The following is a 16,528-nucleotide window of genomic DNA, read 5'->3' as shown; positions in this document are numbered from 1 at the left end:
ACTAGGAGGGAAAACTCTGGAACCCAAGTCCTCTTGGAATTGAGGCAATTAAACACTGACTTTTGGTTTTTAATAACAGCTCATGTTTATTGAGTCTTTACTATAATGCCAGACGAAGAAGATGGAAGGAACTACCAGCTCAGTGGAGGTGACAGGTGCTAGACGACTACCTGGAATAGATGGGAGAACAGAATAAATGCAAGAATCCAAGTCTGAATTTGTTTCCAGCCTAGAGGAAGGAAGGCTTTCTTGGAGTGAAGTCTTAAGTGCTGTGTGTTGTCAGTGCTCCATGGGGTAACTGAGTCTCAGCTTAATTAGCTCAACCGGTATAGGCCATATTTGTTCCAAGTCACAGAATTTTCCAGATGCAGGGTGACTTGGTTAGTATGTGGGGAAAGGATGGTAGGATTTTCTCCTGGGTGGCTCATACTTCAAAAGACCGTGTTCTGTCAACTACAGCACATGAGCAAGTGACCTCCAGGTATGGCTCTTCAGCTGCCTGCTGTCATCATCTGGCTGTCTCCCCTGAACTTCATACTTGGTGTGTCCCAAGCCAAGCTTTTAAAGTGCTAATGAGGACAAAGTTGGGTGCCTGTTTATTTATTTACTAATTTTTTAAAGAATGTCTTTTTAAGTTGATTTCTCAACTTCCCCTTGCCAGGGAAGGATATTTATGTACATTCCCTGTATAAAATTCTCCCTTTAATTAGCTGGAACACTTGCCTACCTGAAGCATGGCCTCTTAGAGGACACTGATGAGCATCTCACTGGAGGCACGGTGCAGGTTCAGTACAGGCAATAGAGGGAGGTGAACATCTCACACTTGTCTAATGACTTTCCTGTGCACAAAGCACTTTCTCATCCATCATCAGTGAACTCAACAGAACAGCCAGGTCCTAGGGTTGGTGTCCTTATCTTTTGCTTTCACGTGAGGCAACTGAGGGCCCAAGATGCCATAGACAACAGGATTATCTGGGTGACTTACTCTTGTCATCCTTTTCTCAAGATGTCACCTTGTCAGCAAAGCCTTCTCTGCAGATTCTTTATACTATAGCCACTCCTTCGCTTTCTTACTTTATATTTACTCCACTTTATTGTGAGTTGTCTATTTCTGTCCTAGAAGGTAAGCTTCATGAGAGCAGGGGCCTTGGCATTACTCAATCTCCAGGGCACATAGTTGGTGCTTAGTAAATATTTGAGAGTTAATGAGGTGATGTATTTTGACAGCCACTCTACTACTTCTCTGTAGCAGGCCCAAGGCTAAGACAAGATCCCTGCTTTGGGGCACTCCCTTGTAGTCAGGGGTAAGAACCAGAGAACGGATTTGAGGCGTAACAGTGCAAGATGGCAGGAGCCCATTTTCGGGGATGAGGGGTACGGCGCAGTGGGTGTGTGTTAGGGAGGACAGGCTCAGCCTTGCACCCTAAGGCTATCAAAGGCTCTCCTGGCTTGAATTACAGGTACCAATCCTGTGGCCCTTCCCAAAGACCTAGCTTTTTTTAATCCTCCTTCTTCTTTTAAACCAATTTCATACTCAGTGAATGGTGAGAAATTAAATGGATTCTTCGGACTAAGTAGATTGAGCTAGTTTTAAAATTAGCCATCTGTCAAGGCCGAGGAGTGAGGTATCTGTTGGTACTTTTTCCACCGAAATTTGGCATCTGCTTAGCATCGAACACCATTTGCAACTCGGGCAATGCCTTTTACATTCCCTGACCCTCGGCTTTCCTGCGAGTTAAACAAAAAAAAAAGTGCAAACGAAAGATTAGAAAGTTTTTTTTTTTTTTTTTTTTTAAACCCCAAACCCTTCATTCGTCTTCACGCTGCATTGTAGCAACCTAAGCCAACTGCACAAAACCAGCCTTTAAGCGGCGAGGAGCACTCTGCAGAGAGATGGGGCGAGCGGGCGAGAGGGCAGCTGCAAGCCCGGGCCCCGGGAGGCCGCCCCTGCGCCCAGCGCCTCCTTCGCGGGGTCGGCGGCCCTCTCAATAGGAGGCGGCTCTCCCGGGGCCTCACTTCCTGCACCCACACGCGACTAAAAAAGAACACGTACAACTTTTTTGGGCCCCCTTCTTGCAAAACGCTGGCGTAACGAGCTCGCTGAAGTAACCGCTCCGGAGGCGGACCAGGGACTCGGGCTTCCGGAGCCCCCGTGCAGCGCAGCCGGGGTCGGGAGCGGCCGAGTCGGAGCCAGGCCCTGGGGGCGGTGAGCGAGCGGGGACGGGGCGGGGCGGGGCGGGGCGGGGGCCGGGCCGGGGGCGGGGCGCGGGGGGGGTGGGGGCAGGGCGGGGGCCGGCGCGCGTGCGCAGAGCACTTCCTTGTTTGTCCCCGTGACTGCAGCGCGAGCGCCGCCCGCCCGCCCGCCCGCCGAGGGAGTGTGAGCTCAGTCAGTCAGGCCCGCGCCGCCGCCTGTCAGCGCGTCTGAGGAGGCAGCGCCCGGCGCCCTAGCCACCCAGCCCGCGCACGCCCCAGCGGCCGGCTGGAGCCCAGACCCCCGCGAAGACCCCGCGCGCAGCCGCGTCCCCTCCCCCGCTGCTGAGGAGCTGCCGCCGCCGGCATGAGCAGAGGGAGGCGGGTCCCGGAGAGCCCCCTGCCTCGCGCGCGGCTTGGAGTTTGAAGGGCCCCGCGCAGAGCGCCGCCGCCGCCGCCGCCGCCGCCGCCTGCCTACACCCGCCTCCTTCCCTCCCTCTCGCCGCCGCCGGGGACGGGAGCCGCGCGCCAGGCCGGGCGGCGGGTGGCGGGCTGCGCGCCGGGGTTCATGAGCCGCCGGGCGGCCCGCGGCCCCGGGAGCCTGCGCCGTGACTCACCCCCCGCCCCCGCTTGTGTCTCGTCCCCCCGGCAGGATGCCGGACCAGATCTCTGTCTCGGAGTTCATCGCCGAGACCACCGAGGACTACAACTCGCCCACCACGTCCAGCTTCACCACGCGGCTGCACAACTGCAGAAACACCGTCACGCTGCTGGAGGAGGTAGGTCGGGCCGGGACCCCTGCCGTCCGCGCTCGCCGCTGCCGCCGCGCAGCTGGAGGATCTCCTCGGAGCTGGGAGGAAGGGGACGCGGGGGCCGGGGGCGCCACACCCCCTCAGGCAGCCGCCGGGTGAATAAGGGACTTCGGACGGGCGGCCCCTTCCCCATCCCTTCGCCTCTTCTGGGGTCGTGCGGGTTGAAAGGCCTGGGGTCTGGAGGTGGGAGAGGACTGAGCGAGCTGTGGACACTCCAGGGAGGACAGAAGATGGAAGTCCTGTCCTTGGCATGCACTGTTCAGCGCTTCCACATCTTCGTGACCCTCCTGTAACCCTCCAGGTAGGTGGCGTCAGGCCACCGAGGGCACAGAGGCGAAGCAGTGCAGCCAAGGTCACCAGCAAGGGACTAGGAGATGGGCAGTGAACGCACCTCTCAGCGGCCCGGCTGGGCCAGGCAGGCGTAGCTGCGGAGGCAAGGGCGGGTGGAAAAATCCCAAAGGACCCAGAGAGAACTCGGGCTGGGACTGTTTCCACTCCAGGACTTCTCCCTGCTAGTCTCTGGTGCCTGAAGCCAGATGGAAAGAGATCTGTGCACATAGGTTCCCACCCGGCTCCCCTAACCCGGAGGGTTTGGTAGGGCTTAGGGCTGCTGCGCCAGCAAGACCTGCCCGCAGGGCACTCAGACTGGGCAAGGAGATCGGAGACCGGTGCAGGCTGCCTTGAGCTGAACAGACAGGGAGAAGGGAGGCCCAAGGCTACAGTCAGACAGCTCCTCTTATCTGGACCCTTTAGGAAAGCGTTGCGGGTGGGGTGGGGGGCAGGGCCAAGGCCAAATCGATTTCTTTAGGGTTTTCAGTGAATTAATGATAGAGTGGTATGGGCAAAGAGGAACCTCAAAGCCAAGGAGCTGCAGAAGCTTCTGGGGCCGCGATAAAAATAGGATATTTGCCCTGGAACTCAGCATCATCAGTAAGTGCCAAAAAGCATCCCTTCCCTTCAAACAAGGCAAACGTATTTCAACTGAAAATGGCACCATTGGGTGGAAGGTAGGAAGGGAGATGGTTTTCCCTGGGTGGGTTATGCTGTGGCTGGTTTAGGTGAGGTTTGGGGAGCTCTTTCTGATGTAAGCCCCCCACCCCAAGGGCGGCCCTCTGTAATAGGGGGAAGCTTGGGCCCCTGTGGGCCGACTGATCTTGAAATGAGCTTTGATTCATGTTTCCGCACACGTAGAACTGGGAGTCAGAGGTAGAGGGGTCCCAAATTTTAGGAGGGGAGAGACTTCTGTTAGTGCTGAGGCCCATCTTGCCTGCTTGGTGCTGTGACTGAATGTGTCATTCCGGCATGCTTCCAGAGTTCTCTCTGGAGTCAGTATTGGGTGATGGGAGTGAATTGTGAAGTAGATGGAGAAATACCACCTAACTAGGTTTGTTTGAAAACCAGAGATAAATGGATTTCTTTTCTTTTCTTTTCTTTTCTTTTCTTTTCTTTTTTTTTTTTTTTTTGGTGTTTGTGAACTGCCAGTCTGTTACACTCATTTGGGATTAAACAGAGTTGCCAGGCATTGAACTCCATCATGGGTCTGTCTTTCACTTAATTGTAATAAATTGAAACATGCTGATATAGGAACATTTTGCATCCTCTTTCTGTACTAATTGTGTATACTTCTAAGGATGTGACATTGATTAGACTGAGTGGTTATTTTCCTTCTAGATAAGTTCTTCGGTGCCTGCTAATAGAGCTGCCAGTTATTTTAACGTTCTCTTCCTGCACATTTAGATATTGTTGCTGTATTCTGTTTGTGAAGGATGTGATAAGATTAAGTATTTGGTGATGCTGTTTGCAGAGGTATGTGAGCATATTTTCCAGCAACCCTGTAGTAGAGGGTTAATGTTAAATTACCTGCAGTTGCTGTTGATATTAGTTTAAGGTTAATAAATTTAAAAGCAAATATAAAATATTTTTTTAAATGAGAAATACTGTTGTAAGATAAGGTAGAAAAATAGAGTTAACTATAATGCAAGTGTGGTCACTTATGAACTTGAAACCAGGCTAGAAGTTCAAAGTGTCATGTTAGAGTATATTGATAATAACCCTGTTCTCAAAAATATAAACAATGTTTCAGGATGGCACAATAATTTTACAATTTTTCTTCTGAACTTAAGTAAGGTGTTGGTCAGGGAAACATTGTCTCCAGTCGGCATATTTTAATTCTTGAGGTTGGACTCTCTGAGTGGTTGCCTTTTGCATAGATGTGAAAAGTATGCTTTAGGTATTTTTACTGATGGATAGTCACCATAGTTGAATTTTAATTTTTCCCCCATGCTTACATATATGGAAGTTGTGCATTATTACAAATATTTTAGGTGGATTGCAATTCAGTTCTTTAAAAATATGGGACTTAACATTACCACATTCAAAATATAAGAAAAATTTGGGGGCATACCACAAAATCTTGTTGGCATATGCTTCACAAGTGAGATATTTGGAAACTTTAAGAATGTGGCTTGTGTTGTTTTGTGGTTATTCTTAGGAAGAGAACTTTTGGGTACTTTTTAGTGATATGGAAACTCCGGAATAGGAATTAATTTGGGTAACTTGGAATTCTCTCTTTAAAAAAATATTTTTCTAGTTCTAGTGAGTACCTTCCTGTTTATGACCTCTTTTTGCTCTTTGAATCACTAATGAACACACATAGAGCGCAACTGAAAAACTTAGATCTCCAAGATTGGAGCCCCACATTAACGCACACTCTCCCTTTTACGATGTCTCCTTGGTAGAGAATGTGGCGTGTTACGCAGATGTTGATGCTTTTAGTTACATCTCTGTGATGAGCACTCTAGGAAGTAGATCAGAAATACATGGTAAGAAAGCCTGGGTGTGGTGGGTCATACCTGTAATCCCAGCACTTTGGGAGACTGAGGCAGGGGGCTCACTTGAGGTCAGGAGTTCCAGACCAGCCTGGCCAACATGGGGAAACCCCATCTCTACTAAAAAATTAGCCAGGCATGATGGCACATGCCTGTAGTCTCAGCTACTTGGGAGGCTGAGGCAGGAGAATCATATGAACCTGGGAGGCCGAGGTTACAGTGAGCCAAGATTGCACCACTGCACACCAGGTTGGGCGACAGAGTGAGACTATGTCTCAAAAAAAAAAAAAAAAGATGCATATGGTAAGAAGAGGCAAAGAGGAGTTTACTTCTGGACCTCACCTTTTGGGGCAAAGGGTCGCACATGGCTCTGGGATTCACGGTTTGGCTGGCACACGGTGAGTGGCTACCTTGGGGTGACTGGAACGGATGAGCTGGTTTTCTGCCAAGGTTTTGTCCTGGTGCATGAGTGTTTTCCAAGCAGAAAGCCAGTGTTTTACTTACTCAACAACGAAAGCACACTTATGTGTGCCATTTTACTCATGACCATTTGTAAGTTATGAATAAGTGACTAAGAGAGTATAAGTGTTTTCCCTAAAAGGGAGCAGGCAGGCATTTTAGGACCGCTGTGACCCAGACAGTAGAAGGGACTCTCCATTTAAAGACTTAGAGTGGCTAATACTTAGGACCTTTGTCAGAGAGAGAGGCCAGCATGATAAATGAAAGTCTACCTGGTTATTTTATATTGGGCCACATTTTAATTTGGTGGCAATGAAGGAGGCAAGTTCTGCTCATTTATTGAGCAGCTGCTCCATACCCTGCCTGCTGTAGACACATGGCATGAATGCTTACATTTACCTGTCATGTGAGCTCTCTGAAAGAGGAACAATTATCATCTCTATTTTATGGAGAAGAAAATTGAGGCCCAGAGAGATGAAATGATTTCTCTCTAAGGTCGAGTGGCTAGCAAATAAAGTGGAGTTTAAAAATCTCACTCCCCTCTCCCCCCGAAACAGGCTCTCACTCGGTAGCTGAGGCTGGAGTGCGGTGGTGTGATCTCAGCTCACTGCAACCTCTGCCTCCCAGGTTCAAGCAATTCTCTCACCTCTGCCTTCTGGGTGGCTAGGACTAAAGGTGCACACCGCCACGCCTGGCTAATTTTTGTATCTCTAGTAGAGACACAGTTTCATCGTGTTGGCCAGGCTGGTCTCAAACTCCTGACCTCAAGTGGTTCGTCTGCCTTAGCCTCCCAAAGTGCTGGGATTACAGCCATGAGCTACCACGCCTGGCCCAGAGTTTAGAAATCTTAAGACAGTTAATACATAAAATAGGTATTCTAAATGTCTACAGAAACCTATTTCAGTAGCTTTGTAGGGAACATAGGAGACTTTGCTGTCAGTGCACCTTCAAGTTTTGGTCTGATTAAAAAGGTGCTTCAGTTCCTTGGAGGCTTAATGTTTCTTCATGTTTATATTTCAGAGTTCTTAATAGTGATACTTAAATATACTGTTTTTTTCCCTGTACTTTCAAAGATTTGGATATGAGTTTTCAGATTTAAATGTGGGAACTCATTTGAGTATAATCCATGAACAGCATTTGTTCAACACATTTTTGGGGAGCCCCTGCTATATACAAGTCATTTTCCAAGTCCTGCTGAGGTATTGGGGTTTTCCAGATTGTATGATGGAGAAGCTAGTGGTCTTTAAGAAATAAAGAAATAAGGCTAAAACTCTTAACAGGTTAGAAAGGGGCAGTTCCCAGGGGAGGGAAATAGTATAGAACATTCATCCTAGGAATACAAGTGAAATCACTCAAATTACCATGTAGTCAATATACAGATTGTTCAGTGCCTCTTATGTGCCCAGCAATGTGCTAGACCCGGGGATACAAATATGAAGAACCCTGCCCTCAAGAAATGCAGCCTAAAAGTTTTCTTATGGGAGGTGGCAGTCAGGTGTGGGTCTGGCATTAGAGGCTTTTCTTAACGTGTTTATCTGGTGTGTTCAGTTGTTTCTGAAGATATAGAAATGTTTGATGAAATGAATGAAGATAGGGAATGTAGATTCAGTATCAAGCTCTATCTCATAACAGTGACCTTCCTACTACCTATACATACTATTATTTAATACCTTTTTTCACCCTATCATCAGTGGCCCCATTTTATAGATGAAGAAATTGAGGATTATAGCAGTTAAGTATTTCGCCTAGCTAGGTCTTACAACCAGTAAGTATTTTGCCCAGGTCATACGACCAGTATCAGATTTGGGATTAATTGCATTACCGTCGAGTCCTCGTGCAGGCCAGTCAGACTTCTGTATGTGTTCCCTCACCTTCCAATTAAGTTTCAACCTTTATCTATGTCCTTTTGGGTGACTGCCATGCTGATGATAGAGGTCATCAGTCTTTGATAAATACTGTTAGGTCCTTAAGTGTTTTTCTGTGAAATCTTACGCATAGGATTTCTGTGGTCAGGGTTTGACATCTGATCTTGTTCATCAGCTCCGCTTGCTCAAGAATGCAAGTGCATTACCTCTTAAATTTTAAAAGCTGGTAAACTTAATGGGAAGTGCTACTTTATATTGCAGGTGCTAAACTTAAGGAGCCCGTTAATTACCCTCAAGGAGATTGTAGTCTTAAAAAAAAACCTCAGGAAGGATTTAGATAAAATTAACATTTATTCTTTTGCTTAAAGTAGAGAAAGTATGTTTGGGTCTGTCTCTGACCTCTTGAAGATAATACAACAAAAGGCAAGCAAACCTTCCCATAATGTTTCTGTCCCACACGGAAGTCAAGGCTCTGTGCCCAAGCTTTTGACCCAGTCTGGAGGTACTTAGGATGAGGTTTTGTCTGGATGAAACCAGCAAAGGTCAGTGAGTGAATATATCTGTCTATAGAATCAAAGGGAGAAGGAAATTGTATATGTTGGAACTCATGCTCTTTCTAAAACAAGGCACAAGCCTGTTAGCCAGATATTCTATGCTAATGCTTTTTGTCCTTGTGATATGGTTTGGATTTTTGTCCCCTCCAAATCTCAAGTTGAAACATAGTCCCCAGTGTTGGAAGTGGGGCTTAGTGGGACGTGATTGGTTCGTGGGGGCGGATGCCTCATGAATGATTTAGCGTCATCAGACCCTTGGTGATAAGTGAGTTCTTGCTCAGTTAGTTCTTGTGAGATCCAGTGTTTTAAAAGTCTGGGTCCTCCACTTTTCTCTCTCTCTTGCCCCTGCTTTTGCCATGTGACATACCTGCTCCCATTTCTCTTCCTGCCATGACTAAACACTCCCTGAGGGCTCCCCAGAAGCCAAGCAGATACCAGCACCTTGCTTGTACAGCCTGCAGAGTTTCCTTTCTTTATAATTACCCAGCCTCAGATATTCCTTTATAACAACACAAGAACTGCCTCACACACCTTCATATATATATCTTTGGGTTTTACAAAACATTTTTTACACCTATCATCTAATAAAAGATTATTTTAATAGCATTCTTATTATTGTTTTACATGTGAATACATAAAGGCTCACAGACATTAAATAACTTGTCCAGGATCACACAGTGGTAAATGGTAGACTTAGGCTCTGAATGCAGAATCTCTGCATTGAAAACCCATTCTGTTTCTTCTGTATTTCACTGTCTTCTATGCTTCCTGTCTGCCAGTTTGTTTTTTCTTGCAAGACCTGTGAGAAAGGCATCTATTAATTGTCTTCTTACCTCAATTTGGTTTCTAGTGCTAGAGAGAAAGAGTTTGGGAGAGGGAAGAAAAATGAAAAAGACAGTTGCTTTTCTCTGTTCTTCTGAGACCTCTTGCTGGACCCCTCATTAAATCTCTGCCTTTTGTGATCAAAGACAGTGCTGCCAGCAATCCTTCTTGGACTGGGCAGATGTGAAAATCACCCTGTTGCTTCCACCTCCGCCCTGGCATGCTTGGGACTGTTGACCCAATCTGATTTGCCTATGAGCTGCCCAGAGCCCTGGCTAAAGAACCACCACTTTCAGTTGCAGTTTCTGCAGGGCTCTCTGGCTCTCTGCTTCCAGCTTCTTGGCCGTACAACAGCCCTGAGTTTTTGCTGAGTGTTAGTTATTCAGGGAATTGCTAAGTGTCCAGGTAAAAGCGACCTTGGAGAATATCTAGTCTGACATTTGCCAGCCTGGAAGCGTGATCTCCAAAAGGCTCGTGAAAGCTGTGATGGGGGTCTGTAGCCTCTTTGTGGAAAAATTAGTGGACACTGCTAGTAACTTGGTTTGGTATAACTCTCATGCCAAACGTGTTTGATTTTGGCTGAAATGCGTCAGCTCAGTGGTGTAGGACTAATTGTCTGCTGCTGATCAGATGCTTGGATTGCCAGTTATGAAGTGGGAAAGCAAAGTGTTACCTCATTCAGGTGATTGGCTTCCTAGAAGGGCTTTGTATCTCCGTGGGAGAAACTTCGTGAATGACGGGACCCACCGGATCTAGTGTAGTCCTATTGCTTTGAGAGGTGGAGACTGAGGCCCAAAGATGAGAAGGAAACCATGCAGGGACTTGAATTCAGGGCTGCCCAACCCAGGACTTTTTGCAATGTGCTGTTTAACAGGGCTGTGGGAACTGGCAATTCACATTGTGGGAGTCCTCCCCAGTACCATTCCATGTAACTTGCTTCTAGGTAGAAAGAGTAGAGAGTAAACCTTAAGTTTGGAACTGAATCTTGCTAGCCCAGTCTGCTGTCATTAAGTCCTGGTCTCAGAAGACATGCTGTGTGAGGCTGCAGTAGCTTTCCCTGATGTTAGGCTAGCAGCCTTTCATCAGAAACCATTTGTGGTGTTGGATGTTCAAACACTACCCAGACCTTTGCCTTCATTATCTATTTGTCCAGGGAGCCTCAGAGAGATGGTTTCCATATATGTAACCTAGTCATTTGGGGACTAAAGCCAGATCTTGGTCTTGGCCATTCCCACATGTGTTACTTAAATATGAGTAAGCTTTGGGGCTAGAGATCACTTTATGTTTAAGCCTCTGTTTCTCCATTTGATAAATAAATTACATTGCTTTTTGAGTATTAAAGGAGACAGTGCATGGGCGGCACTCATCAAGTGACTGTATGTGTCGGTACAGTATGGCCCTGTGGGTGTCAAGTTCTGACTACTCAGCTCTCCTGTGAGGCAGGGAAGAAGGAGGCAAATGAGGCCAGAAGCATTCCTTCATGGAGAGATACATGGGCAGGACTGCTCTCTACTGAGGACCAGTAGCAATACTTGGGTTGAGGAGGGCGAAATTCTCTTGCCTAGGTTAATCGTATCCCTGTTACTTCTAGTGTGTGTTGGGCAAGTTACTGAGCCTTACTGTGTCCTACTTTCCTCATGGGGGTAAGTGTCTACCTCTGGGTGAGTCGGTATCTGTAAAGTGCTTACAACAGTGTCTGGTGTGCTAAGTGCTCTATAAATGATTGTTCTTATTATCCTTGTTGCTATTGCCCTCTATTATTGCATTAGACAATTGCCTGTGTAACCAAGAAGATGGGACTTGGTAGACTCATTTCTGAAGGGTTAGTGGTGAGGTCAGGTGACAGAGATAAAGTCAGATGTGTGTACTTCAAGGACCCGGATTGGGGAAGCACAGATGGGACTAAGGAGAGGACTAGGGCAACACCAAACGCTCTGACCATTGTGGGTCATGGTCATAGCCAATTTGATCTGAAGCAGACTGTCACCTCAGTGTAACTGTATAATCAGCCCTTAGTGGGCCCTGTACTCTCTGAAGTAAGGGAACCAGTGACCAGTACTGCCCACTTTGACCCAGGCCAGCCTGATGGACTCTACCAGTGCAACCTCATTGCCCATGCTTCCTTGTATCACTGCTATAATCTTTCTGCCTGCTTCTACACCCCACTTGTAGAGTCCTCTCCATTGGTGTGTGAAAGCTGCCCCTTCTGATTCTTGCTGGGGCTTTGGGGTAATGAGCTGTTTTCTCTGTTACATAATAAATGCAGGTATTTATTATGTACCTGCATAATTGATTGATTGTGGTCGTTTATGGGGAGGTGAAACATTTATGCCTTGGCCCTGACTGGTACAGAGCATGGCAGCTAGGTTGTGTGCTTTACTGATTACAGCTTGAAGCACTGAGACCACAAGAAATTCTATTTTGGTTAGGAGGCAGAAGCCTTAAAGCAAAAGGGATCTCTCCTTGAATGTTCGTTTCTGTGTGCTTCATAGCTTGTTTTCAGTGTCAGTAAAACGAGTTTTAATTATTTGTGGGCAGGAGTTAGGTCAAGATCAGGAAGCACTTGACTCTACTTGGTCTTAACAGAATCCTGGAGTTCACAGTAGGCTCTTTCCAGCCCAGAGCCCTGTCTGAACAGCCCTCTGTTATGGTGCTGTTTGTGGTCAGTTATGTAAGAACTGAAAAAATTTTCATGCCAAGTTATGGTATAATTTTCCCCCAAAGAACTGGGGTATGTGCCCCTTTGATAAGATAGCACCCAATTTAGCCACTCAAAAGCGAGGAAAATAAAATCAGAACCTCATGCGCCAAGGAGGTAAAGCCCAAAAGACGACTGCATTTTGGCACCAACTATTATAGAAAGCAGAGTTGGCTAAGTCAATCTAGGCCATCCCTTTCCCTGCCAGATGCGTTTTGGGTGGAGGAAAATGTAAGCTCTTCTTAGCTCTCTCTATTATTAAAACAGCCTGGATACCTTGCATTTCTGTAGCATTGTACCGAAAGGCTAGGGTCAGGATGGCCTTATCTCCAGTGCCTGGTATAGCACCCAGCACACAGTGGGCTGCAAGTATAGTGAGAACTATGTTATTATGATGCACATTCCTATAGAACGGAAAAAGGCCTCAGAGACCATCTAGTCCAACTCCTCTTTTTATGGATGAGGAAGCTGTGGCTTAGAAAAGCCAAGTGTGTTAGGCTGTTTTGTTGTAAGAGGTTCCTTCCCCTCCCCCAGCAAAATGAAATACATTAGTTAAAGCAAAATGGGGACTTATTGGAAGGATTCATGGGAGATATTTTATGGAACATGAGGGGCAAGAATGAAACAAAATGAGGATGTTCTCTTTTGGGCAAATGGTAGATGATGGCAACTCTGGCACCAAATTGTTCTCAGCTCCAGTGCCCTATACCACATTGGTGTCTACCTGATTCTGGGGCAAGGATATCTGGGAAGGAGGATGGATTGGCCCCACTTGGGTCAGGAGACCACCCTTGCTCCAGTCAGCTTTGGCCAGGATGAGAGGGCTGTGTGATCGGGGGGGCTAAGTCCTCCCCTTCAGCCTGGGGGTGATGGTCTTCCTCAGAGGAGAGTAGGGGGATAGGGAAGCACACCATTTATACCCAGATCACACAGCAAAGCTGGGACTAGATCCAGTTCTTCTGCCTCATCTTCATTTTTCATTGACATGACAGTTAAATGGAAATGGTAGTACCTCACAGCTGTTGGGAGAATCAGTAGGAATATAAGGAAGGCAGAGGCCTGGCACTCAGTGACACTTGGAAGATGTTACTTTCTCTCCCCTTCCCTCTGCAAGTCTCACCTCCCCTTGATCCTTACTCATTTGGGATACTTGGAAGGACTGTGGTCGGAGCACTGTGCTGCCTAGTTTTAGCTTTGCTGATGTGGTCAGGAAAGATCAACATTCCACATAGGGTGTGACCAGAAAAGAAACATCCCATTGCCACTAAATCCAAAGTGATGGCATGGTGCTCTTTGAATAATCTTTCCATAGATATCCAGATGGGTGAAAGACCAGGCAGGGCAACTTAGCTCTCTTCAGAAAATTTCTGGTTTGGTTTTTCCTCAGTGTTAAATAATGGAGCCTGTTTAAAGGTCCAGTGAGGACTAACGGCTTTACTTCCATTGAACAGCCTCTTCACTGCCCAGCTACACACGAAATAAAATTTGATTGTCTTCATTGTTTTGAAATGTGGGGAGCCTTCTTTTATGTTTCATTAATCATTTTTTTATGATGCCCATTTCCTTTTCCTTATAATGTTTATTCACATTAATAGTGTTTACATAAAATTAGATACTCCTTATTTCCACAAAGTGCAAATCAAAATAAGCACTCACTGCTGGCCCAGCAGCTGCTGCTGCTTTAATAATAGTAATATTTTTCGTACCAAGGCAAGTGAATACACTACCTCCCAATAAATAAACTGGTGCCAAGTCAGTGCTGTCACATCCCAAGTCTTCTGCATTTTGTGTGTAAGAGTTTGAACAACTTCAGAATCTGCGAACATTGCTGTTAAGAACCTACTGTATGCTGGGAACTGTGCTGGTTGCCCTACCCATATCATCTCATATAATCCTCCCAACAGCTCTGTGGGGTGGGTACCTTTTCTCCATTTCACAGATGATGAACTAGGTTTAGAAAGGATTCAACTCAATTTATGATCTTTCTACTCAGACTCATCCTCAAGAAAAAAAAAAGCTGTAAATGCAAATATGCATGCAATACTAATGAAAAAGAACAAACAGGAAATAGGCTTCTGCTGAGACATGAGATGTGTAGGTTAGACTCATAAAAGAACTTCCTGACAGAGTATTAAATACCAACTGGATGGCCATGGAAGTAGGATTTTTTTCCTCCCGATTTTGGGATAATTTTGTCAATGATAGGCTGGTGAGCTAAGTTGTGTTCTTATTGATGTTCATGTATGTCTTCACTTTTAGTAGATTGTAAGTACCTTAGGGACATCACCCCTCTCTTTTTAACCCTAGGTTTCTTTATTTGTTTTGTTTTTAATGTAGTTAGCATTCAGATATTTGAGTAGAATTATGAAGAATGTAGCAAAGCTACATATGATTTGTAAATCTTGAAGGCAGGCCTGGTAAAAAGTTTTCCAAATACTGTTAAGTCTACCTCTCTGGGCTTTATATATATGCCTACCAATTGCATAGAGCAGTTGGAAAAACCCACAGCTACTAAATTTCCTGAAGGTTGTGCTGCAGATGCTTAGCAGACCAGAATGCTAAAGCCAGATTCCTAGTCTGTCCTTTTGGTGTCTGCAACCTGCAGTCCTCTGTTGGCTTAGTAATACTAGTCACAGAGTTGGCTGTCACTTTTTGAGTACCAGCTCTGTAATGAGTACTTTTTTGTTCTGTTGCCCAGGCTGGTCTTCAACTCCTGAGCTCAAGTGATTGGCCTGCCTTGGCTTCCCTTGGCCTCTCAAAGTGGTGGGATTATAGGCATGAGCCACCTGTGCCCAGCCTGTACTGAGTACTTTATATAGGCTGTTTCAAACCCTCACATTACCCTGCTAGTACCTGATGGAGGTGGGAATCAAATCTGGGTTTGCCTGGCTCTGTAGCCCGCACCTCCCCACTGCCACCCTGCCTTGCTTTGTTATTAGTGATTTAGCTGCAAAGTGCAAGTAAACGGAAGAGAGTCTGGTTAGCATTTACTTTCTTGGTGGAAACAAACACACCTAACAGAGACACAAACAAGATATGCATCTGCCAGTGGAAAAGGAAAGCATTTTTCCCTCCTGACTTGTTTCTTTCGAGTTGAGGGGGCGGCATTTAAATCTAGATAATTTATATCATACATCTGGGGCAGCCAGTCACAATATGGTATGAAAGGGATTAATGAGAGAATTGGTAGTTTCAAAACGTGTTGACCTCTCAGATTTTTCTTTATGGATGGTAAGTAGTGAATCATACGATTTTATGAGCAGTTGTGCCCTGAGTTTCTCTTCAGCATTTCTGCACTCTGTTATAATATATTCTCATTTCGTCCACACAGCACTTTATTAGGCCACAAAGTCACTATTTTCTTATTTGAAGGATGAGGAAACGGGCTCAAAAAGTTAAAAATAATTTCTCAAAGGTCATTTGACTGAAAAAGCATGATGAGGCTTGAGATCAGTTCTGCCAACTAGTCTCCCCCTTCACTTTGAAAGAGACAGATCTATATTGGAGATGTTTTGTCAAGTAATTTGTAACTAAAACAATACCTTTAGGATTAAAACAGATGGTTGTGCGTGTGTGTGTGTGTTTGTTTTTTTTTTTGAGACGGAGTCTCACTCTGTCGCCCAGGCTGGAGTGCAGTGGCACAATCTTGGCTCACTGCAACCTCCGCCCCTCCAGGTTTAAGCAGTTCTCTGCCTCAGCCTCCAGAGTAGCTGGGATTACGGGCGCGTGCCACCACGCCCGGCTAATTTTTTTGTATTTTTAGTAGAGATGGGGTTTCACCATCTTGGCCAGGCTGATCTTGAACTCCCGACCTTGTGATCCACCCACGTTGGCCTCCCAAAGTTCTGGGATTACAGGCGTGAGCCACCGCGCCCGGCCTAAAACATATGGGTTTTATTATTGGATAATTTCATGATACTTTGCATTATTAGATTCCCCTTCCTTCCCACCCTCCCCCATACCTTTTGTAGTCTGTTTTGCACTAGTAGCTCAGTCCTCCAAGTGGTTTTTTACTTTGGACAGTTTTTCTTTGTTTGTTTGTTGTGTTTTGTTTGTTTGTTTGTTTTTTAAGAGACACTGCCCAGGCTGGAATGCAGTGGCACAGTCATGCTCACTGCAGGTTCTATCTCCTGGGTGTAAGTGATCTCGCCTCAGCTTCCCAAAATGTTGGGATTACAGGCATCAGCAACTGTGTCCAGCCAGTTTGCTTGCTGTTAACTTAAATTTTTGCACACGCAATAGCAGAGTGACATGTAACTGTCATTCAGTTTCAACAATTGTCTGCTTTTGGCCAATCTTT

The 16,528-nt window shown here is 46.1% G+C and overlaps 1 protein-coding gene across 8 annotated transcripts in view; it reads left to right on the top strand.

Moving 5' to 3' along the window:
- ASAP1 (ArfGAP with SH3 domain, ankyrin repeat and PH domain 1) overlaps positions 1-16,528 on the top strand; it is a 396,678-nt gene that overhangs the window by 80,498 nt on the left and 299,652 nt on the right. For 5 of the 8 annotated variants that reach the window (XM_045399283.2, XM_005564080.4, XM_073999460.1 and 2 more), the window contains one exon: positions 2,843-2,969. The exons of 2 other annotated variants lie outside the window; for them this stretch is intronic. In XM_045399283.2, coding sequence (XP_045255218.1) covers positions 2,843-2,969 — 127 coding nt within the window. Of the gene's footprint in view, positions 1-2,066; positions 2,207-2,842; positions 2,970-16,528 lie in introns of those variants that run through there. One more of the 8 variants, XM_065519633.1, reaches the window with a different exon arrangement.

Source organism: Macaca fascicularis, chromosome 8, assembly GCF_037993035.2.
Source record: "Macaca fascicularis isolate 582-1 chromosome 8, T2T-MFA8v1.1".
Lineage (NCBI taxonomy): Eukaryota > Metazoa > Chordata > Mammalia > Primates > Cercopithecidae > Macaca > Macaca fascicularis.
Note: the sequence above shows the minus strand (reverse complement) of the source record. Positions and strands in the feature narration are given on the sequence as shown.